This window comes from Belonocnema kinseyi, chromosome 2 (assembly GCF_010883055.1).
Source record: "Belonocnema kinseyi isolate 2016_QV_RU_SX_M_011 chromosome 2, B_treatae_v1, whole genome shotgun sequence".
Classification (NCBI taxonomy): domain Eukaryota; kingdom Metazoa; phylum Arthropoda; class Insecta; order Hymenoptera; family Cynipidae; genus Belonocnema; species Belonocnema kinseyi.
The window spans coordinates 59594736-59619587 of record NC_046658.1 but is presented as its reverse complement, the minus strand read 5'-3'; the positions used below and the strand labels follow the sequence as shown (position 1 = coordinate 59619587).

Here is a 24852-nt window from a genome sequence, read left to right as displayed (position 1 = left end):
CTATAAATTAATATTTTAGTTAATGAAAAGGACAAAACTTTCAGCCGGTTGCTGATTAAAATGTCAGTCAACTTTGGCACTACTCAGGAGCTGCCAGTCAAACTTATTGTTAGTTTTTAGCATCCAAACAATCATCCTCAATGGGTTTGAAGAGCACTAAAATGACGTTTTTTCACTCGATATATTTTACATGTTTGACAGTCTGCCAGTTAACTTTGGCACCAGTCAGGAGCTGCCAGTCAAACTTATTGTTAGTTTTTAGCATCCAAATAATCATTGCCCGTGTGTTTGAAGAATACTAAAATGACGTTTTTTCACTCGAATTTTTGATGAGCTTAACGATAAATTGTTGCAAAATACACCAACAGCTGTTAGTCAGTCAAGGAATTTCGAACTGTTGACTATGAGAACAAAAGAATCTGAAATTTTAGTGAGTACTAAAATGACATCCATAGAATTGTCGTGAGCACAATATAAAAATTGGGGTATACATAGAGTATACCTTGTCTCATTTCAGTATATTTTCCACAGATTTAGGGAAATGTGTGTCCACGTGGATTCTAGCTCGACCCCCCCCCCCCCCCCGGTCCCCCTCGTGGACAAGCTTGGAATTTTCCCCTCCCCCCTAAATTGTCCACGTGGTATATGGATGGCCCCTCTCAAACTTTGAAAAATGCAAGAGCCGAAAGAAAACTACGTTTAAGTACAAAGCTTAATAATAAAACATGTAAAAAAAATTCAACTATCAATTCCATCGGCATCAGCCGGTAACGTACACGATATATACGAACCCTCTAGAGCCTCGTCTAGTGGCCGCCAGGGCTCCTATTTTCGTGTACAACGTTACCGGCTGATGCCGATAAAATTGATAGTTGAAATATTTTTTTTTTACATCTTTTATTATTAAGATTTGTACTTAAACGTAGTTTTCTTTCGGTTCTTGCATTTCTCAACTATAGGTATTTAGCTGTGTCACATGCCCTTAAATACAGTAATATAAAGATACTTTTAGAATTGAAGAACCATAGTTATTCAAATTAAGATTGCGATTTAAAAAAATTAGGCACGCTTTTGAAAAAAATCACTGACTTAAAAAAAAAAAAAAAATCCAGATATTTCCGGACTTTTCCCGGCATATTAAAATTCCAGTTTTTACAGAAAGGGACGCTCTGGTTATGTTAAGAGAATGGTTTACGAATATATTGTAAAATGAAATTTACCTCAGGATGATAGTGAATTGTAGTTAGTACATTGCCGTCGAAAATATTCGGTACAAATAAAGTGTCGGGTATTCGGTTGAAGAGTCTCCTCTTTACGGGAGTTCTCTCGTCATTGGGAATGAAATCGACCCTATACTGATAGAGGGACCAATTGTTGTTTGCATTAAATCGGAAGTAATTTGTATCTAATTTAACTAGTTTTCCATAGGTTCCTACGAAAATATATTTTAATTTAGTAATAATTTATAAAGGAGTCATATGTGGCACAAAATGTCGCTTTAAAAGTTCTGTGTACCTTTTTTATTTGGAACATGCTCCGGCCGTGTCTTTAAGATTTCCGGTTTTTCAAATACTTTCCTCGGCGGCTCTCTAGCGTCCCCTGACCCACCTAATAAAAATATAATTTTAATGTAAACACAATATCGACTTTTTCTCTTCGAGAACTTTTGACTTTATAAGGGATTTATGAAAATATGTTACGCACCAATGGACAATTGCGACATTTGTTTTCGAACAGCGCCAGCTCCGGACTGATCGCCAGCGCCTCTAGATTTTTGTGGAGATTGCTGCAAAATTTAATTTGGTATCTATCAAATTCAGGGAAAATTATGAGTTAAAGTCAGTTTAAGTGTTCAAAAACAAATGTATGAGGATTAAAGGAATAATAAGAGAGATTCTAGCGATTTATCTGCCGTTTTTAAACAAATAACAATTGTAAAGCCGAATGAGAAGCCACGCAAATGTGAATTTCCGCAAAGAGATTGATATGACTTATTTTTAAACTGAAACAGTCATGAAAATTGACTTAAGTTTCTGATGTGCAATAATAATGTAATCAATGTTCTTTTAAATACAAAATAATTATATCAAATATAAAAGAATTTCAGGTGAATTTGAAGGAATTTATGATAAATTAAAAAAATAAGCAATCAATTAAATCAAATTCGAGTGAATTTAGTGAAATTTGCGGGAAGCGAGAAGAATTCGATGACATTCGTAAAAATAGAACGTGATTTTTAAAAACTAAGTGAATTGAAAAAATTGAAGTATTCCACTGATTTCAGTAACTATGGCACGAATGTAAAAGAATTTAATAAAATGCTTAAGAATTCACAGTAAGTTTAACCTTCGGAGCTAGATGTGTGAAGTAATTTACTAGAATTTTTAATAAAAATGCATACACGCTTGGAAACCCAATTTGATTTCCAAGCGTGTCTAATTTGTAATTCAAATTTCTAGAGAAACTTTTCTTGTATAATTTTCTCGATGTGCGAATGATTCTAATTGCACCTTTAAATTTCATGAATTGATTCTGCAATGTTTAAAGAATATCAGTGAATTTTTTTCAAGTTGCTCGCTTGAGTATTTGTGAAATGGTAGTCCACCAAAAAGTGTTTATGGCCACATTGAACAAGAGTGTTTCCCGTGATCGAAAAAATGGGGGTGTGACCAGAGGATTGAACACAGCTTTAGAACGAATATAAAAAACAGGATGGCCACTATATTGAATTTTCTAATTTCCCTGAAATTCAGATGAATTTCCCCGCCAGGAAAGTATTACAAAAGCAAATAAGGTTTCAATAATGTGCCAAGCAAAATAGTGAAACAAGCCAGAAAAATTCGCTTAAATCAATAAAAAAGTAACTACAAATAAAAAAAACTAAGAATCGAATTCTATTTTTAAATAATGTACATTGAGAAAATATTTTTATATTGATATTAGAAAGTGCTTTCAAAATAATATCAAAACATCAATTTCTATTTTCCCTGACAGCTACCTCATTAACCCTGGCAAACTTTTTTCCTGAAGTAGAATTGAGTGAATGATGAATATTACATAGAATCAAGAGAGTTCCGAAGAATTCAATTTTTTAAAAGAATTTAATTCAAAATGAGTTGAAAAAAATCACTGATTCCAGTCAAAATGAAGTGAACATTCAAGAATTCAGAAAAATTTGACTGATGATATGCATAAGAATTTGAAAGAATATAACTGAACAAAATTTAAAAAGTCGTAAAATATCCATAAAATTGTGTTAAATGAAAGTTAACAAAATTCATGAAGAAGAAATTGAATACATTGAAAAAACAATTTAAAAAATAAACAAAACCAACGAATTAAGGGGAAACAGAAGGATTCGATGAAGTCTATCAAATTCAAGTGAATTGAAATAGCGAAGAAATCAAGAAAAATCGATCAAATTCATACGAAATCAAAATAAACCCCCATTGTATTCAAATAAATGGGAGTGAATAGAATTAACGAATATGAATCTTGTCAAATCCATAGGAATTCAACTGGAATTTAGAAGATTTAAGTTATTTCAAAATAAGCGAGAGCTATTAATACCAAGAGAATTCCGAAGAATTCTAAAACATCTCAAAGAATTCAGAGTATACTCCAAATTTGTTGAAAAAAGTAAAAAATAACAATATTCCACTGATTTCAGTGAAGTTGGAGTAATTTGAGAATAATTTAAGAGACAGATGAAATTCATAAGAATTTGAAAAAAATATTAAAAATCAAAGTTTTCATAGAATTTTATAAAATGGGAGTGAATAAAATTCAGAACAAATTCAACAGAGTTTAACTGAATTGCAAAAAAACGAATTAAAGAAAATTCGATTGAATCTATATAACTTTAAGGAAAAAGAGAAGAATTCGATGAAATAGTCAATTAAAAAACATTAAATTGAATTCATTAAATTTGGAATTCAGAAGAAGTCAAGAGAATTCAAAAGCTTTGAGTAAAATGCCGAACAATTCAAGGTGAGTTTGTACGACTTGAGGTGAATTTATAAACTATGAACCAAAATCCATCGTATATAGTAGAAATGAGTGGATTTAGAAGAATCCAAGTGGATTTAAAGAAATGCCTGGCAAATTCAAAAGAATTGAAGATAATTGAATGATTTTTACTTATTTATGAAAAGTTTTGGTATGAAATATAAATGAATTTAAACTAATTAAAAAATATATATTTAATTAATTTTTGTAAAATTCAAGGTGCATTCAGAAAATTCAGAGTGGAAAAAAATGAAAGAAGTGCCGACTAAAGTGATCGTGTGACTAAAAAGTGATTTGGGAAAAAAGCGAATAACTGTGTGGCAGTTCTGGTTAACATTAAAAAGTTTTGCAGTTAGAAACTTTTAAAAGAAAATAATTGTATATGTACTTACTTTTCCTCCTGGTTGTGGTTGAGTAGGCTGTTGTTGCGGTTGGGGGGGTTGTTGGGGCCTCTTGTTCCACGCTTTTGAAGCTGACGGCGATTGTGTTGCAGCAGGCTGCGACGACGCCTGTGCCGATTGTTGCTGCGGCTCTCTTTTGCCTCGCCCTTTGCCGCGGGGAGTTCCCCGACCACCCGGTTTATCCATCTTTCAACTTTAAAATAAATTTTGTAAAACTTAAAAGCCTCAAATTAAGTCTTTATTTAGATCTACATTTTTAACATTATACAATTCAATTTCTTGAAGATTCAAACGATCCCGGTTTTAAGTATACCAAACTCTCGCTTTCACTCACCCCGTTCTCGGCCTTCCTAGAACTGGTGGCTCCCGCACTTTCTCATGGGAGCAGGGCGAGAGCGGTTGCGACATTACATATGTAGATATATTTCCAATTGGAAATGGGTCCGGCGGCCCTCACTGTTTACGTTTCGATCCCCCAAAAAAAGCCCAAGGTTATTTGAAGGCAACCCCCGACAGTGGACTGAAAACGAGAGTTTGGTGTATGCTAAAAAAATGTTTAGAACTTGTGAGCGTCAAAAAATACATAACGCCTTTAGGAGGGAGGGGTCATCTCGAAAGTTACGTCAATTTTAAACTTACACAGGTTATTTGCCTCATAACCAGACTTTTGTAATATTATTTTTTAGAACACTTATTTCGTTACTATGCAATCTAAATTTTATGGTGGCCTACTCATCGACACATCAGTGATGTGTAACATAAGGCCGTAAGCAATGATGACAGTTTCCGGCGAGTTTGAACACGTCTTAAAAGTGCTTACTTCATCCCTGTCCCTTCCTGTCGAATTAATTTCTGAACTTGGTTCAATATACAGGGTTGTTGCATTTTCCGGCCACTAAATTCCTGGATATTCTTAAACATGCCGACTTTTAGAATTGTTGCCCAAATTAAGATTGCCTGGTCCCCTTAGACCAAATTATTTTTTTTTCGCTCCATTCCGGGTTTTCTCCAGGTCAATAACTATTTTTCCCGTCATTTTAAAAGAGCTTAAAAGGTTTCCAAACATTTAAAAAGATTTCTAATTTGGAACAGAATTATAATTCTGAGTTGAAATATCAGATAATTTGTTGTGTAATTATTTTCTTATACATCGGAATTAAACGTACTTTCAAAAAATTCCGTTTCATGGAAAAAAATTTCAGTTCAAAGTCAAATTATAATTCTTTACTGAAATCCCCTGTCCCAAGTAAGAATTATAATACTTTTATAACAAAATTCCACATTCCAAGTGAGAATTTTGTTTTTTCCCATAATATTCCCTGTTCTGTATAAGAATTAGATTACTGAAATATATGAAACCACTCAACTTTTCATTTGAATGTCAGAGACATCCTGCGATCATAGATTCTTATTTTGTGAACACGACCCTGTTTTATTTTATATTGCATATATTTTATAGATAAAAGTCAGACTAATAACTACAGAGTTTATGGAGACGAAGGTAAGCAAAACAATGCTTATATTTCATTTTTATTATTTAAACTTATTTTTCTTACAATTCCGCCTTATAAAAAATAGAAATATCTTGGATATAACCGACAATTTGATCACTCTTGTGTGGATTTTCAAAAATACCCTTAAATTTATAATGTTCCCAAGTAAAAAAACTACCTGAATTAACCCTTCAAGGTTTACGTCAACATGAAAAGTGCCAATGCATAAAATATTGACTAAATTCATCTTTTTATATTTTAAGGATTGTCATTTTTTTCAGAAAAAATTTATAATAAAAAATGTATATTAAACATACATCAATTTTCGGAATTTTAAAGTTTGAATACATAAAGTAGCCATATTATCTCAATTTTTGTACAGATTAAAGGAAAATCTCACCAGAAAAAAATCGAAAATATGGGACAAAGAACATGCTGCAAATGTAGTTTTTATCTATATTAATATAGTTTACAATAATTTAGAATACTCAAGCTTGAATCCCTGAAAATACGTTACAAAAATCAGTGAAATTCTTTAATTCTTTTCGTGCAAAATCGTGAAACTTAGAGCTGGAAATAGTCATTTTTATAATTTGATAAAACAACAGTAGGGGGGTGTTATCTCCGAAACTAAAAAACCTACAAGATAATTCTTGAAAAAAATTGCACATTTTTTGGCTACTGAAAATGGCGTGTGGAGTTTCAATGAGCAAAAAATTGCGCTTAAACATTTAAACAATTATTCTTCGGAAAATGATTATTCACAGAAAAGCACTCACAATGGGAGTAAGTGTTCCAGAAAGACGTAGTAGTGCAGGCAAGGTCTCCTGCTGTGAGTGTGGATGCTTTGATAATCGAAAATCCCTTTGCATTTTCCGAGGAACAAAAAAAACATTGTAAACAAAACTTTGCTATTAAATTCAAGACTGATCCCCTGCATTTATTAGGTTCGGTGATGACATCTCACTACTCTTTTGTTATTAACTCAATCAAAAATAACCATTATTGTCGAAAATTTTACAATTGTGTACAGAAAGGATCAAAGAAATATATATATTGCAGATTTTTTGTACTGTATTTTTAGAGTTACATGCACTCAAAGTTTAGTATTCTAAAGTGAGCGTAAGATAATGGTACTATTTAAATCTTTCAATTGTTGGAAAATAATTGTTTATCGACTGAAAACTTCAATCCTCTTTATAAGGAAAGATGAAACCTTTACCTGCAACATGTATTTTGTCCTATATTTTAAAAATTGTTTTCCTGTTGGAGTTTTCACTATAATATTTACAACAATTTAGGTAAATCAATTTTTTGGACAGATAAGTAATTCTAGTACTTTAAACGTCAAAATTTGTAGCTTTCAGCGTTCACAGCTTGAATTTTAAACTTCAATATTTCAATTCAAGTTCTTTCAAGTTGAAAATTATTTTCAGTTTGAAAAGTCGTAAATTTGGCACATAAGTTCAAACAAATTTGTACTGTCCGTCACACCTTTTTAACGATTATCTGTTTTGGATCTATTTTTCAGGTTCCTGGAAACGACCCTAATAAAACTGAAGTGCAGCCAGCTGTTTAGGTTCCTAAGCTCAAGTACTTAGCAAAGTTACCTGCATTGTAAAGAGAAAAGAAATGTAACAGGAAAAAACTTCAAATAGCTTCACAAAGTAAAATTGTAAATAAATTGTTTCCTCTTTAGTTTGTAGACATTTCGCCACCCATTTTTCCCCCCACAATGTGAGTCACAATACTTATCTTCAGAAAGACACCCCCCTTCCCAAAGCATTACGCACGTAATACGACTGGCGGTCAATACCTCCTTAATCCAATATGATTTTTCATATATTCAATACTTCCAAAAAAATCAATTTGTTAATTAAAAAAATTAAAAATACAAATTATCAAAAAAAGGTCCAAGCTTTTGTTAAAAGTGATATTTTTATTTATTCTTTTCAACATTCGTCCTTTTCAACATTCGTCCTTCTCTGAAAAAGTTTTAGAACGCCTGTTGAAAATTTCTTTTATCTCACGTTGTTTTTTAGATTTCTGCGAAAATATGGATGAAGCCCTTTGAAATGTATATTGTCTTAACAATAAAACTTGATGGTATTATGACAAAAAAGGGAGAATATAATTTAACAGATTTAAATACTTTTTAAATCAAAAATTATCCTTTGAAGTCGGCTTTATTAAAACAACAGATACTTTTCATGTTTTTTAACTAACCTAATTATTTTTTACCAACACGTTATTCAAACTGTTGAAAGCAGTCTGATTTTTTATCACACCATAAAATTGTCTTCTTTGAAAAACAACATATTTGAGTGACAAATGATTCTGTGACTTCTGATGAATTGCCTGTCGGATTTAAAATGAATTCGGCCAATGTATATTTAATAATAAAAATATTTAGAACTGTGTCATTATATGAGTTTCTCAGAAATAATTTCAGAATGAGGGTTAATTTGGGTAAATAGTATCGTAAACATAAACATTAAACTTGTATCGGGTGAGGCGTTAAGGGTGGCTTACCTGGGATAATAAGGTAAGGATAATAAAAATATTTGAAAAGGTATGCGCAGACGCACAGAAGAACAGTTTTTTTTAGCTAAAAATAAAATCTTTATTAATGAAAAATTTTAATTCAGGGGTTCTAGACTCAAAAATATATCTAAATATATTTTTTAAATAAACTAAAAAACATTTTAAATAAAATAAGTTATTTTCTAGTCTAGGTCTTTACGAAAGCCACACAGGTCCAGTTATTTTGCGATCTGGTTGTTTATTTATAGTACTGTAAGTATATATCAATTCGCAGTCGGTATGCATTTAATCGTTCATTTTAAGGAAACATTTGTATCAATTAACGCTGTTCGTTCCCCATGACACAAAACTTCACTCTGGATGCAAAAAAAACTTGTGAAACTATTAACCGCCTGAATCTGTCGCGTCAAGCGTGAAACCAAATAACCGTTAGAATTTAAATTCCTAGAATCTGAGAGGAGGCAGAGGCGTTAACAAAACAAGGGCATTCTTTATTCTCTAACAACTCTAGATAGAAATATTTATTTTTCCAAAACTAAAATGATTCAAAGCAATATAAACACAGTAAAAAAACTCTATTAGAAACAATTTTCTTCAATACGATACACAAGTCAAAGATATTTTGCCAAAGTGAAAATAATTCCTGCGAAAAACGCGTGGATATCTCGATGGATCCCACGTGGCGAATTTCCAAACCAATTTCGCGCGGATTTTTTTTTCACGTGAAGGAAAACCTTCCAAAACAACTCATGGATTTCGCGAAAATATTTTGTTCCTCTAAAATTAGCAGAAATAAAAAATATACAAAAATATATCCTGCGATTTTTACATGTATCTCAGGACAAATACAAAAAATGAATTATCGTAACAGCTAAAAGAAACAGAACAAATCAAAATCTCACATATTTGCAATCTCATTATTAATTTGCAGGTTAAACCAAATGCACAAAATTGTTTGTTATTGTTAATAAATCTATATTATAAACCAATTTCTCGCTTTTATTTTCCACCATGCTTACGAACAAGGGATAAAATTGATTCTGAATTCCTACTTTGTTTAAAAAATCTTGTACAAAATTGGCATAAACCTTGAAAATTTGTCGGGTTGGAATAATTAATGGCGACTGTCTGAAACTACAGGCCTAAAAATTTAAATTTGCGTCTTGCGAATTACAATTAACAATCAAAAACGATTAAACATGAATTAAATATTAAAAGATTGATCTAATAAAATAATCACTTTGAATTTGATGAAATTATCTATTAATTTCAGATACTAAAAGGTAAATTGTAAGATTTCATTTCTATAGAAAACTTGCAGTTTTTGAGATGCGATGTAGGTGCACGTATTACGAATAAAAGATTTGACGATACATGAGCAGTAAATGACAGTAAATAGATTGACTCTTAATGAATGCATCGGTTATTTCAGACAAATTAAACATGCTATTGGTCAATTCAATGCGTTTACTTACATCAAAACTGCAGTGTGGCGTCCGCACCAAGAGACGTGCGGCGTGGTTTTGTGCGTTTTGCAGTTTTGCTGAGTTTTGCAGTTTTCGTGATTTCGTTCCGGTACCGGCTCAATGCGCATGTCAGAAAATCTAAGGTCGTAGCAGCGCATGCGTGGAGCTTAGTGCTGCCATCTTCAGGGCACCTACGCATTACAAATGTATTAAAATCATATTCGTTTTTAATATCTTTTTTTTAATATTTTACGAAATTTGCAAAAATATATGGTAAAAATGTACTCACAGATAATACTTATTGTCTCAAATAACGGATTTTATTTTTATTTGAAGGCACTCATACACGCTCGTATTTAAATCGTAAATATAGGGAAATAATAGACATTTATCCGAATTTTGATGTTTTAAATTTTGTCATGTACTTTAATTTCCGGCAAAATCCAGCTTTCTTCCCCTCTACCCTCTTTCAATACATGACTTCCAGCCTCTTTAGCAACATTTTCTATAATCTTCTGAAATATTATCATGATTAATTATAAATCTTTTTGGAATGCATTCAAATGTATTGTATTAAAATTAATATTATAATCTCTTTCTTTTCTCTTTTCCCTTAACTCAACGAAAATATGTATTTTACCAGTTAAGATTAAAATAAATTAATATAAATATTGAGTCCTGCACAGGCCTAAAATGTTTATGGAGTCCACAATAAAAAAGTGTGCAGTGGAAAATTAAGTGCTTTTCTAATATGAATAGAAATTCCTATTTGTTAGTTTGTTTATTAATCGCAACCACTTTGTTCAAAAATAATTTTGTCCTCCCGTTATCGATAAAAAACCTTTTCTTTAATTAAAATATGGAGGGTAGGAACACTTATTGTCTTGTAAAATGAAAGAGCAACCTTTTTGTTTGCAATTCGTTTCTTTTTCGCTTAAAAATTGATTTTTCTGACTTAAGATTTAAGTTTTCTCGTTCATTTTAGTTGACAATCTATATCTATAACCTAACTGTAACTTTTTTGTTGAAAAACTTTTTTTGTGGAAAATTAGACAATTTTGTAAAAAATTTAATTACATGGTGAAAAGGTAATTATTTTGTCGAAAATGCAATAATTTGGTTAAAAACTTATTGTTCTTGTTAAAATCTCAACGGCTTTGTTTACAATTCAACTATTTGAAAATTGAATTTTTTCTTGAAAATTCAACTGCTCTATAAAAAAATCATTTGTTTGATTTAAAAATTCAACAATTTAATTCATATTTGTTTACTTTCTTGAAGAACAAATCGTCTTTGTTTGACAATTTATTTTTTAGTTGTAAATTAAACTGTTTTGATCGAGAATTCAACCATTTTGTTGAAAATCGCCTTTTTGTTAATTCGACTGTTTCAATAAAATAAAAATATTTCTTAGTTAAAAAACTAACTTTTTACTATTTATGTTGAGAATTCATCTTGTTTGTTTGAAAAATCAACTATTTGGTTTAAAGTTTAACTACTTGGTTAAAAATTCATTTTTTGGTGAGGAACTTAGGATTTTAGTTGAAAATGCATTTCTTCAGTTGAAAATGTAATTAATTTGTTTAAAAATTGTTTCGTTTTTATTGAAAAATTAACTTTTTGACTCAACATTTGATTATTCAATATGTAACTTCTTAGTTGTAAATTTATCTCTTTAGGTAGAAATTTCATTTTTTTGTCGAAATGCTTCTGTTTAGTTCTCTGTAAATTTTAATCACTAAAATTTTCACTAATATCAATTAGTGACTAAATTGTAGCTCTAAATCAGCTATTTTTCAATGATAAAATTACTCGTTTATCAGTGAAAATAGTTGATCGATAGCTAGAATTCAGTTACGGATTAAAATTGTTAAAATTTTTAACTGATTTAAATTTACAGATTTGAAAATTAATCGGTTTACATTTTTTGTTTAGAAAATGTAATTGTCTTATCAAACATTCATCTATTTTGTTGAAAATTTGTCCTGTTTTGTAGAAAATTAATCATCTGACTTGAAAATTGATATTTTGGGTTGAAAATTCAACTGTTTCCTTAAAAATTAAACTGATTTGTTAAAATTGCAATATTTTAAATTGAAATGTTAGAAAAATTAAAGTGTTTAAAATTGAATTTAACATATTGCGAAACTTTTGTCTAATTAAACGTTTCATTATGTCATGAAATTTTCCATGTTTCAGTAGAAAGTTTTATTGTCTCCCATCTCTGAATCCTGTCTAATGTATAATACGAAGATAATATTCTGGGAATATTTGCAATTTCATTTATTCGAATTTTTCCGCTGAAAATTGACCAATAAGATTACTTCCGTTCGTATAGAAAGATGCGCATAACATGCGCAAGAGGCAGAATTTTGGACATACCTGAATACCTCACACCTTGACAAACGATAAAAATATTTCGAAAGCAGGCCTGTGGCCCCCCCTGAGTAGCCCACTTGTCACAAGACATGAGTGTTTTTAGGAAATGTGTCTGAGGTAAGGTGATGGTAACAAATTTCGTGCAATGCTTTTAAGTTATTGTATGGTTTTCGCAGGGTTTATCGTCACCCTGGCGAAAACCGAAATTGCAAAGCCATGGTATGAAACCCTACCAGCGGTAGCAATGGATTATAAAGTTCACATCGACCCGGGAAAAGAAGATTGCTACTTTCAATATGTGAATCCCGGTGCCACTTTCTACGTTAGCTTCCAGGTAATTTTCCAAATTTCACTTTTCCGGTGTTTTCTACGTTGTTGTCGCTTTTTTCTCAATGAAAACAAATGAGACACTCGACCAGTGAAATTTGTTTTCCTGGAAAGTGATCTACACCTGATACAAAAATGGAGCGAGTTACACTTATTTTAATTCCATATGGAGACAAGTGGCAATTTATGAATAAATTAATAAATTAAAACTTATTTTTTCTTTTACTTTTTCTTGCTTGTCTTATTCGTAAAATTTCTACTTTTTAGTTATGAATATTTTTCGTTTTTGATTTATAAATTTCATGTTTTATTTATTATTTAAAAATTTGTCTACTGATTTTTTTTAGAATAATTGATCATATTTATTGCATGTGTCAAGGTCTTATAATATTCTATAAATATATTCTTTGTAAAAAGATTATGTTCGGTATTTTTAAATATGTTTTTTTTTAATAAGGAAAAATGTGTGTCCAAGGTGCATTTAGTTTATTTTTTATGATGATTTTATGCGTTCGTAAGCAAATTTGTTTAAAAATAAAAATTTGCAATCATTGACAATAATTTGCGGTTTCAGAACGAGCAACCTGTAGCATTCATAAATTGTGCTAGTTAGAAAGCAACACGTGTCAAGTAACGAATTCGTATATAACGTACTGATATCATAAAAAGTGGAATGTATAATATTCGATTGTTGCAAAATTTGTTTTATTTTTTTACAGTTTGCAGTTTTAGGTATTAGTACAGCGGGCCTCACACTCTTTTTCCTATTTTCGCCTTTTTTAAAAGATTTTCTCCTGTTTTCAAGAATCTTCCTCTTTTTCTAATGCGAACTGGATTAATAGAACCCAATAAGAAAATTCAAATATTTTTTGTTGAAACTTAATTGTTTTTGGTTAAATTACTATTATATTTTAGGTTCAGAATTGATCTCTTTGGTTAAAAAAGATACTATTTCGTTGAAAACTTCATTATTTTGTAAAAAAATTCTACTATATTGTTAAAATCCAATTTTTTGTGAAACGTACGGCCACGTAATAGACTACCTAAAGTTTGATCTTTTTGTTTTGATAATAATTCAACTGTTTTATCAAAAAGTCAAGTTTTTGGTGAAAAATTCACCTTTTTGTTATACATTCATATTTTTTGACAATTCATCTCTTCATTAAAAATTAACTTTTTGTCGAAAATTCAACAATTTAATATAAATTCATCTTTCTTGGTTGAAAATTATACTGTTTTATTATGCACTCGTATTTTTAATAGAAATTTCGACCATTTGGTCGACAATTGATCTTTTCAAACTGAAAAATCAAACTTTTCATTAAAAATGCGAATTCAAAATTGATCTGTTGGTTAAAAATTCAACTGTTTTGTTGTACATTCGTGTTTTAGATAGAAAATTCGTCACTTTGGATTACAAATTCTCCATTTTCGTTGAAACTGCAACAGTTTTTGGTTAAAGTTTTGTCATTGTTTTTTTGAAAATTCGATCGTTTGTTTGAAAATTAATTATTTTTTAAAAATCATTTGGCTTCATTGGAAATTAATGTTTTCGTGGAAAATTCAACTATATTGTTAAAAATTAAAATTTCATGGTTGAAAATTCAACTGGGTTGTTATTTCTCATATTTTTAATAGAAAATTCGACCATTTGATTGAAAATTGATATATTCAGGCTGAAAAATCAAACATTTCTTTAAAAATTCAACTGTTTTCTTAAACATTCTTCTTTTTTATTTGAAAGTTGAACTATTTTGTTTTAAATGCAACGGTTTGATTCAAAATAATTTTGGCTATAATTAACTATTCGATTCAAAATTTATCTCTATTGATTGATAATTATCTTTTTTGTTGAAAATTCATCTTTTCGGTTAAAAAGTCAATTTTGTTTTAAACTTTCAAATTTTTAAAGTGAAAGTTGAAAACTTAACTCTTTTGTATAAAAAATCATCTCTTGTGTTAGAAATTCATCTTTTTTTGGTTGAAAATTAAATTATTTTCTTACATTTTTTTTTATTTATAATTTTAGTTCAAAATTTATCCCCGGTTGAAGAATTGTTTATTTTGTTAATAATTCTTTCTTTTTGTACTGAAAATATAACATTTCCATTTTTGCTTCATTTATTTTTCTTAATTAAAATATCAACCATTGACTTTTTTACTTTTTCTTTGAGAATTCAACTTTATGATTACAATTCAACATTTCGGGTTGAGAATCCAACTGTCTTTTTTCTTAAAATACAACCTTCTGGTTGATAATGCAATCATTTTTACATTTTCATTCATGGGAGTGTAATGTAATTGTCCAAATTTTCGATCTCTGGTTTTTAACGGATCATTACGTTTTGGCACGCACAGAGATTGAAACTCATAAAATTTCGTCGTTGTCTGTCTGTATGTATGGTTACCTGAATGTTGTAACCACGCTAACTTCTGAAGGATTTATCCACCCGAGGCAGCCTTTAAAAAACTTCTTAAGGTTACATTTGTTACTTCTTCAGTTACATTTGTCGATTAGACAAAAATACAAAAAGTTGGAGCTTTTTCAAAATTTGAAGAAAATTTTATTTGATAAGTTATAGAAATTTTTGCCAATTTTCTGTTACACGGCAAAAAGACTTGCAATTTATCGTCGACATTTTTAAATTCAAGAAAAATTAATAAATTTATATGCTTTTCAAAATTTCCAAAAAAAAGAATAAGAAATTTTTGTTAATAGGTTAAGAAATATGAATCCAAATTTCTACCAGCAATATAATATATGTATTTCGAAACTATTCTTATGAAATTTCTCTATTATACAAAACTTCGAAAAGTTTAATCGTTTTCAAAAATATGCAATTTTCCATTTAAGAGATCCGTAAGTTTGAAGCGTTGTTTTTAGTATATTTAAACAATATTTACAAATTATTTTGATTACGTTTTTTAATTGGATACAACTTATCGAGCGCGAAGCACGAGTTTCGTAATGAGAATGTAATCGTCAAAGCTGTAGGTGCTTTGAGAACCTTCTTTAAAAACTAATCGGAAAAAAATTCAGTTACAATTTATGGCTATAATTCCTCAAAAGTTTAAATCACAATTTTCAATTTAAGTTATAATATTTATAATATTCGAACAAAGTAGTTATAGTGTACGCATTAAACGTACGAAAACGAGCGCGAAGCGCGAGAGCTTAACATCGCGCTTTCGGTTAAAAATTCTACTTTTTGGTTGAAAATTTAATTATTTTATTGAACATTCAACTGTTTTTTTTTTAAGTCATCTTTTTCAGTTGAATATTCAACGGTTTTTGTGCACATTCGTATTTTCAGATAGAAAATTCGTTCTTTTCATTCAAAATTAATCTTTTTTTTTTTTTTGTAAAAAAAATTTGTTTTTTTTTTCTGTTGAAAGTTCACCTTTCATGATTAAAAATTAACCTTTTGTCTTGCAAGTCCAACTATTTGTTTGAAAATAAAACTATTTTGTTAAACATTCGTCTTCTTTGTTTGAAATTTTAACCAAAATTTTAAGTCAAATGTTTTCTGAAGCGTTAGACTTCTTAACGTGAAAATTGAATTCTTTTGTTTTAAACTCATCTTTTGTGGTAGTAAATTCATTTTTTTGTTGAAAAATTAAACTATTTTGTTGACAATTGTTTTTTTTTGTGTTCTTAAACATTTTTTTTTAAACTGAAAATTGAACTATATCATTTTTGTTTCAAGGCGTTTGCTTTGTAAGCTAAATATTTATTTATATTGTTGAATCTTCTTTTTTTTCAGAAAATCAACCTTGTTGGTTAAAAGCTAAACAACTTGATCAAAAATGTATTTTTCGGTTGAAAAATCATCATTTCAGTTAAAAATGCATCTCTTTGTTTGAAAAAATATTCTATTTAATTAAAAATTCGTTTCACATTTAATTCAGCTCCTTCCTAACGTTTTATGAGCGTGTAAAATGTCCGATTGAAAAGATTCCACTGAAATGTTCAAAAAAAATTATCGTTATTTTTATTGTTATTAATGAATATCCGATAAACCATAAGTTATAGGTCAAAATGGATGTTAGTTTATGATATGGATAACATATTACAAAAATATGCGGTACTCAAAACTCAAAAATGACATCTATTTTTACCTATGGCTGACGGCTTAAGAGATAATTGTTGTTAAAAATAACAATAATAAATAAAAATAACAATAATAAATAAAAATAACCTCAGACCCAAGTGGAACATTCCTGGAACGCTCTCAAGCGGTGAATATTTTACGCGATCAGGGAACGTTTCGTGCTATTAGGGTAAAGTCAGGTACCATTATTCACTTTCTCACAAAACTTCACAACTGTCTCGATTTCTATAAAAAATGTGAAATAAGTAAGTATTAAACTCTTGTGAAATCAATCAGAGTTTATTCGTTCTAAATTCGTGAATTTTCTAAATTACAGGTTCTTCGAGGAGGAGATGGAAAAGCAGGCTTCGCCGTAAGAAACCCCACAGGAGAAATAGTTCATCCTTATCAATGGAAAGCCAATGCGGATTATCAGGATCAATCAACAGCTGGTGGTTACTACAGTGTTTGCATCGACAATCAGTTCTCACGATTTGCTGGCAAGCTCGTAAATTTGTACATCACCGTGATTAGGTAATTTTTGTGTTCCTTTGTCCTTTCAAAAACTGCAAACTCTCTTCTAATTACTTCAATTTTTAAATTATAGATACGATCAATGGGAAAAGTTCACAAAGGAACTTGAAGAGATGAATCTGTCAGTGGAGAATTTCACCGTATGTTTTCTAATATAATTATAATATTTTAATAGATTTTAATCTTTTACGATGATTCATTTTAATTAAGAGATATTTCGGGTTCCAATCGCTTGCAAAGTTACGAATTTTGACGACGTTTCGTGAACATTGCGTCGGCAAAAATCGTAGTTTTGTACCCGATTGGAACTCGAATGATCTCTTCTTATCAATTCTAATATTTTCATCATTTTTAATCATTTGGGAGCGTCCACATATTTTTCGATGCTATTTTTCGTGAATCTTTAATCACCAATCTCTTGTGAAATTTTGCCCCCCCCCCCCCCCCCCCCCCCCCCCCCCCCCCCCCCTCAAAGTGTCATGTAACACTGAGGCTGGCCCCGCTCCAATTTTTAAATATGAAATATCAGCGTAATTTTATACAAACGTTTATCGAACACTGGATAATGAGTTGAAACGATTTGATATAGGTATCAATATACTTTTAATTAAATAATTTTAACCATTTTTTATTTGAGAACTTTGTTTAGTACGTTTCCTGATGATAAATTTCAACAAAGTTTGCGAACTTTGCGAAAGATCGCTTTCTTTGGAACGTTGCAAATTAAATAATAACTTGATAAGTTTGCAAATAATTTTCATATTTTATACGCTTCCCTATATTCCTCTCTTTTTTATCTTTTTCAAGAATTTTTCCGTTTTTTCGCTTAGATGTGAATTGAATTAAGAGAACCCAATAAGAAAATCGAACTATTCTTGCTTAAAAGCAAATTTCTTGTTATTGAGGAGTCTATCATTCTATTCTTATTTTAGAATTTTGCCTCCCTTGGTTAAAAATTCTACCATTTTGTTGAAAATGTAATCGCTTTGTTGAAAATCCAACTATTTTGTTCAAAATTCATCTGTCTTCATCGAAAATTCAATTACTTGGTTGAAGATTGAACTACTTTGTTAACAATTAAATTGTTTTATTAAATATTCATCTCTTTGTTTGACACTTTAACTATTTTGTTGCAAATTCGTTTCATTTTCAATTAAACAGTAATTTTTTAAAATTTAAATTCAATTTTTCCATTTTTGGTTGAAAATTTATCTTTTTAGTTAAAAATTAACAATTCAGTAGAAAATTCATCTTCGTTTAGTTATAAATTCAAATGCTTTGTTGAAAATTAATGTATTTTGCTGATAATTCGTTTTATTGTTGTTGTAGAAAATTAATTTTTCTGGTTACAAATCAACCTTCAAGTCGAAAATTCTCCTTTCACCAAAATTAAATTTTTTGAGTTGAAAATTTATAATTTCAATTGAAAATTCGTTTTTTTGTTTAAAAATTTATCAATTTTGCTAACAAATTTTGTTTTGTTTAAGAAATAATTTTGCTAAATAAAAATATAACCATTCCATTTTTTGTTGAAAATTGATATTTTAAATGGAAAAGTGATGCTTTCTATTTAAAATTGATGTATTTTGTTAAAATTTGATTTTTTTCAGTTAAGTTCAGATGTTTTTTTTTTTAATTTAAAATTAAAATAGTTTTTTTGTTGTTGAAAATAATAGCATTTGTCGTTGAAAATTCATTTTTGTTGTTGAAAAATCCACTCTTTGGTTTAAGATTTAACTACTTTGTAAAAAATTCATGTAAAAAATTAATTAAAAATGGTTGAGGATTCAACTATTTCGCTTATATTTGTTCTTTTAACGTTGAATTGATCTGGTTAATAATTATTTGTTTTTTTCTGATTGAAAATTAATTGTTCACTGCGAATTGAACTATTTCATGTTTGGTTGAAAATTTATCTTCTTTAGTTAGAAAATTAACTATTTCGTTGAAAACTTAACTGTTTTATTGAAAATTCATTTTTTATAGTACAAAAATAATCTTTTTGAGCGTAAAAATCAAATATATTAAAAAAAAATCGTCTTTTTGGCTTAAAAATTAAACTATTTGTTAAAAATGCAAATATTAAGCATTATTTTGTAGGTAATATTGTGACTCCTATGTGAAACTTTGTGAAGTTTGCCAGCCCCCCCCCCCCCCCCCCCCCCCCCCCCCCCCCACTAATATCATGTAATATATGGACGCGCCCTTTTCCTGTCACCGTAATTAACATTTTAAAAAAATTTCAGAACACTATCATGAACGTAGAGAAGAACATTAACGAAATGTTGCAGACTCAGCATATAAGTCGAGGTCGTGAAGCAAGAGACTTGAATTTACTAATCGACAATAACGCGTACGTTCAAAACTGGTCTGTCGCACAATTGATTGTAATCACTGCAACTACAGTTTTACAGGTTTACTTTGTGAGAAAACTATTCGAAGAAAGGCCCTCCGGATATTCGCGAGTGCGAATATAATTTTCACGCGGATTGTTTTAATTTTGAGTCATTTTCAATGGACCATTTTTTGTATCACCTCAACGCCTTTACTAGGTTTTGTGATATGTTCTTTATATTTAATGAGATTAAAAAGATCAAAGAGATCATGAAATACTAAGGAAAGACTACTGGGTTTCCAAAAATATCAATTTACAATCGGGCATCTAAATTAAAATTGCAGCCAATACAAAATGAGAATTAAAACTTTAGACTAAAAATTGCAGTTGAAAAGACAGTACAAGTTTCTTGAGTCTAAAACAAGTCCAGTAATCTTTTTTTAAGTTGATTGGGGTACTTAATACAATTTCGTTGACGAATTATTTGACTGAGTTCCAGCATGATTTGCGTATCTCATTCCATTTTCTTTTAAGGCTGACTACACACACACACACAATTTTGTCAAATATTCCTGCTTTTGTGCGAATGGAGGTATGAAACCTTTTTTCATACATTGAGTCTATATTTCTAGAAAGAGAAGTACATATATATTACGGAACAGCTTGGGTGTATTTATAAATAAAGCGTGTTTATACAAGGAAAATAATAAATTGAGATTTACTTTTGTTACACCAAACGCTTATTACTAAACTCCTGACCCAAAAATGGGAGACAGTCGTGATTTCTATTTTACAAGAAAAAAATTATTGTATTTTGAAAGACAAGGTTTGACAGAATCAAAAAGCTCGTAGTTATTATACAAGTATACTTTTCTTGTAAATTGTTTTTAAAAAACTGTACAGATTCGAATAATTTATAGTAACATTACAACCTTTTCTAACTCTTAGTACCCTATTTTTATCCGTGTATGGCCATGGATTGTTTGGCTCTTCTTTGCAAGACACTTCCACTCAAAGCCAGGAGGCGATGCCTCTGTTTTAAATTTCTCGCTCGAACATGTTCGGAAGCAACTTCTTTCGAGTAATTCCCAGGAAACCAGCCTTGTTCGCCGTCCAATAATTTTTCTCCGTGATACCATCCATCAGCCATTTTTCTTGAGACGTTTATCACATCTCCTGTAAGTTATAAACAAAACAGAGTTAATAAATTAGGAAGAAAACCAGACATAATTTAACTTATTAATACAGGGTGGACCCGGAAACCGGGAATTTCATGAGACCGGGGAAAACCGGGAAATGACAGTGAATTTATTTTTTCATCGGGAACTTTACAAATTTTTAGAAACAAAATATGTCCACCTTTGATTTAAATAATTTTTTAAGTGATTGGTTAAATTTCTATCATTTTCAAATAAGTTTAAAATGCGGAATTCGAAAATCTTTCACTTTAAAAATGTTTCATTTTAATTTTTTAACCTATATAATAATTTTAAAAAAATTTTAATGCAATTTGAAAGACTTAAACAATTAGAAATTAGAAGCGTTTGAAATCGAAGATTTTGGATAAGAAATATTTTTAGTTGATCACCTGTGATATTAATAAATGATTTTTCGGATTAAAAAGTGAATAATAATTTTACAAGATGATTCGGAATCAGTTTACAATTTGAGAATTTCCAGATTTTAACGTTAAGATTTGAAATGTTTCAATTGGAAAGTATTATTAGCTAAAGAAATCTAAACACCCAATTGAAAATTTATAAACTATTTTCAATTTAAAAAAATAACTTTAAAATAATATATTCATAATTGAAGGCTTTTATTAAATTTCAACTTTTGTTTGAGTCTAAAATATTCCACTTTCAAACCATTCAATTTGAAACATTTTAATTAGGAAAAAAAAAACAATTACTTAATATTTAGAAATATCTGACTGTTCATTTAAAATCAGTAATTATATATGAAATATTAAAAACAAAACTTTGAACGTGAAATTTTAAATTGTTCTATTAAAAAAAACTTAATTTGTGAGTCAAATTGTTGAATTTCGATGCATAAATAACAATTGAACACTTATTATTCTTAGAAAAAAATTGAGTAAGTTGGAGACATTTTTAGAATTTTAAAAAAATGCAACATTTTTTAACATTTTTTAATGATTTCAAATGATTTAAACGATGACAGAAAAATTATCAAAAAGATTTTTTATTTTGAAAAATTAATTTCAAGTTAATATTTAGAAAGCTTGCCAAATTTGTGAAAAATGATTGTGGCAGATTTTAAGGAATTTTTTTGTTATTTGGTAGGAATTAATAAAAATGATAGGACAATTTTTAGGAAAAGTTCGAATTAGAATTTCTGAAAAAAAATTTAATATGTGAAAAAATGTAAAACAACATGCACATTTTTCAAGATTTTGAAATAAAATTTTGAAGCATCTTAAGGATTTTAAAACTATTTACAATAAAAATAATTTAACTTTAAATTTCAGAAGTTCTTAGTTTATAAAAAATGTAACTGTTCAATTTTTAATATTTCTAGGTACAAACTGCTTAAAACGATAAAATTTGGAAAATGTTTAAATTCAATAATTGCTTCTTTAATTTAGATAATTAAAAATGATAACATGGGTTTATATTTTTTAACTGAATTTGCCTTTTTGAACTCTACGATTTATAAAAGTAAAAAAAATTATCTGGCAGTTTAATTGCATTTAATTAAAAATGTTGCAGTTGAAAAGTGTAAGTAGATTCCATTTCGTACGTGGAAATTATTGAATATTTGAATAACAAATTTTTTAATCAAAAAACTTTTAAACTTCAATTTAAAAAGTTTTAAATTCAAGAGTTCCACTTGGGTGCTTTAATTTGCAGATCAGTTTTATTACTTAATATGGAAATTTGTTTAGCTAGAGTTCAAATTTTTCAATTTCGTTGATCGTGAAAAATGTTTCCGAACCAGGAAAAAACACGGAAATGACTGGGAATTTTTTTTTTTATTAATACATTCACCCTGTAATAACTTTATTACAGGGTGCCTACACTACCTGTGAAACTTGGAATTATATGGGAACTTTTTTGTACCTGGAAACGTCAACCGCATTTTTTTTCAAAGTCAGTGAATTTGTTCGAGAGCGTGCTTAATTTTTTAAAATTGCAATACAAAATTATAGAACAATGATTCCTTATTTTTAAAAGCAGCTTTATATGACTGTATTTAACTATGTTGTTGAAATCTCGTTTTTTTTTTTTAATTAATGTTTTTGATTGAAAAATTAAATATTCTAATTTTAGTAGAAAATATATAGTTTTTAGTTGAAAATCCTAGTATCTAGTTCAAAATTCATATAAATTAATATTCTTGGTTAAAAATGTATCGTTTTGCTTGAAGATTGAACAGTTTGTTTGCAATTTTTTATCAACTCATGTTGAAAACATGTTCTTTTGGATTTATTCAAATGTTTTTGATTGAAAATCAAAATCGAAACCTCATCACTGTGGTTCAAAAATGAGCTATTTTATTGAAAACTCATTTTTTTAGCTAATAATGATTTTTTGTTACGGAAAATTGAACTATTCCAGATGAAACGTTAATTAATCAGTTAATTTAAAAAAAAATTTTACTGAAAATATAACTATTCAATTTTTGGATGAAAATTTTTCTTTTTTAGTCCAAAATTTGTCTTTTTTAGTAAAAATTAATCTTCTTGGTTGAAAATTTATCTTTTTAGTTACAAACTCAACCCTTTCAGTTCAAGGTTCATCATTTTAGTGAAAAATTCATCACATTGTTTGAAAATGTAACTACTTTTTAAAAGATTCGTGTTAAAAAATGGACTTTTTTGTAGAAATTTTCTTGGTTCAAAAGTCATTTTTTTGTCGCTGAAAATTCTTTTATATTGCAAATTCAATTATTCCCATTAAAGATTAATTGTTTTGGTTAAGAATTTATCTTTTTAGCTTAAAATTCAACTATATGTTTGGAAATTTGTTGTTTTTTTTTTAGTTGAGTATTTAGCTATTTCGCTGAAAATTCATGTATTTTGTTTTAAAATCGTCTTTTTTTGGTAGAAAATTAATCTTCTGGTTTGAAAATTGATTTTTTTAAAGTTGGTTTACAGTTAAACCCCTTTGCTTAAACTTTTTTTCTTCATTTGGATTCTTTCAGTTGAAGATTTTTCATTCTAGTTAAAACTGTGATTATATTCTTTTTAGTTAAAGATTCAATTACTTGGTTGAGAATTCATGTATTATATTGGAAAAATCGTCATTTCTTTTAGAAAATTAATCTTTTTGGTAGAAAATTCAACTAATTTGTTAATAATTCATCTGTCTTGTTAAAAAATCAATACTCTAATCTTGAAAGTAAAAGTTTGTTTGAAATTATTGAAATTCATGGACCTTAGGTACACATTTGAGAAATAATTAATTATGTTTTTAGTATTATTCAATTATTAATTAATCGATGGTGCTAATATATTTAAGAATATCATGTAATATAATTTGTCAGAGCTTTCTAAATTACACATATTAATTGAATTCTAGAAGCTGAAAAAGAATATTATAATAAAATCGTGAAACTGTATACATATTCCGAGTCGATTGTTTAAAAAAATGCGAAATATTTTGATGGCTCCTTACTATGAAAAATTATACCTGTAAAAACTTTATATACCTAGAATTGTCAGAGAATTTCTTTCCAGGATTTCAGTAGACAGCCTGTATTGTCAAGGTACATATTTAATTACCTGGTTGCATTGCTAACTCGTCCGGTTGTCCAGGGGAATAGGAATAAAGTGCCATGACTTGAGGACAGTCCCAGGATTCGTACAAAGTCTCGCCAACCAAAGTTGATTTTGGTGGTGAAACAGCATCCAGCCATCTTTCCTTTTCAGTGTCGCTATCACAAGTTATTACGTATTCGACCTGTCGTTCTAAATGATTTTCGAGAAGCGTTAAAACCATCGCGTGACGACCTGAAAATGGAGAATTTTCGGGAACTGATTCCAGGGCGACAAGATTCCTTTTGCAGGTGTCAATCACCGTGTAGGTATCCTCGTGACTACTGCAATTCAAATTGTTAATGAATCAATTACAATTTTTAATGAATCCATAAAAAGGGCTTTTATATGGGGCATTATTCCTCAACTGCTCTAACTCAAAAAGTCATGTTTCAACAGTAGTTAATCCACAAACTTATAGACCAGGATTACCAACCCTCCCCAAGTGAGGGGGGGTTGAATTTTCAACCCCAATGCCTGCAGGGGTAGTTTCA

The 24852-nt window shown here is 29.3% G+C and overlaps 3 protein-coding genes across 4 annotated transcripts in view; 1 reads left to right on the top strand and 2 right to left on the bottom strand.

The window, feature by feature from the left end:
• Window positions 1-10018, bottom strand: part of LOC117167303 (piwi-like protein Siwi) — a 21905-nt gene extending 11887 nt beyond the window's left edge. The window contains exons 1-5 of the mRNA XM_033352136.1: window positions 9922-10018; window positions 4401-4602; window positions 1705-1786; window positions 1516-1608; window positions 1221-1432 (exon numbers count right to left, since the gene is read on the bottom strand). Of these exons, the coding sequence (XP_033208027.1) occupies window positions 1221-1432; window positions 1516-1608; window positions 1705-1786; window positions 4401-4595 (582 nt within the window). The 5' untranslated portion in view covers window positions 4596-4602; window positions 9922-10018. The remainder of the gene's footprint in view (window positions 1-1220; window positions 1433-1515; window positions 1609-1704; window positions 1787-4400; window positions 4603-9921) is intronic.
• Window positions 10019-12304: 2286 nt separating this feature from the next.
• LOC117183145 (transmembrane emp24 domain-containing protein 5) lies at window positions 12305-20289 on the top strand. 2 transcript variants are annotated; one of them, XM_033376352.1, is made up of 5 exons: window positions 12305-12408; window positions 12468-12625; window positions 17047-17243; window positions 17317-17383; window positions 19490-20289. In XM_033376352.1, exons 2-5 carry the CDS (start codon window positions 12536-12538, stop codon window positions 19718-19720), a joined length of 585 nt encoding a protein of 194 aa, XP_033232243.1. In that variant the 5' UTR covers window positions 12305-12408; window positions 12468-12535; the 3' UTR covers window positions 19721-20289. The 2 variants fall into 2 exon arrangements, with proteins under 2 accessions (XP_033232243.1, XP_033232242.1); XM_033376351.1 differs by having other exon boundaries at window positions 12320-12625.
• Window positions 20187-24852, bottom strand: part of LOC117182685 — a 40370-nt gene continuing 35704 nt past the window's right edge. The window contains exons 13-14 of the mRNA XM_033375789.1: window positions 24326-24642; window positions 20187-20754 (exon numbers count right to left, since the gene is read on the bottom strand). Coding sequence (XP_033231680.1) covers window positions 20537-20754; window positions 24326-24642 — 535 coding nt within the window. The 3' untranslated portion in view covers window positions 20187-20536. The remainder of the gene's footprint in view (window positions 20755-24325; window positions 24643-24852) is intronic.

Excerpts from the sequence above, each read along its gene's own strand:
- LOC117183145 (XM_033376351.1), top strand. The coding sequence starts at position 12,437 with ATGCTTTTAAGTTATTGTATGGTTTTCGCAGGGTTTATCGTCACCCTG. Across the intron at positions 17,244-17,316 it reads TTGTACATCACCGTGATTAG|ATACGATCAATGGGAAAAGT; the intron begins GTAATTTTTGTG and ends TTTAAATTATAG. Across the intron at positions 17,384-19,489 it reads TGTCAGTGGAGAATTTCACC|AACACTATCATGAACGTAGA; the intron begins GTATGTTTTCTA and ends AAAAAATTTCAG.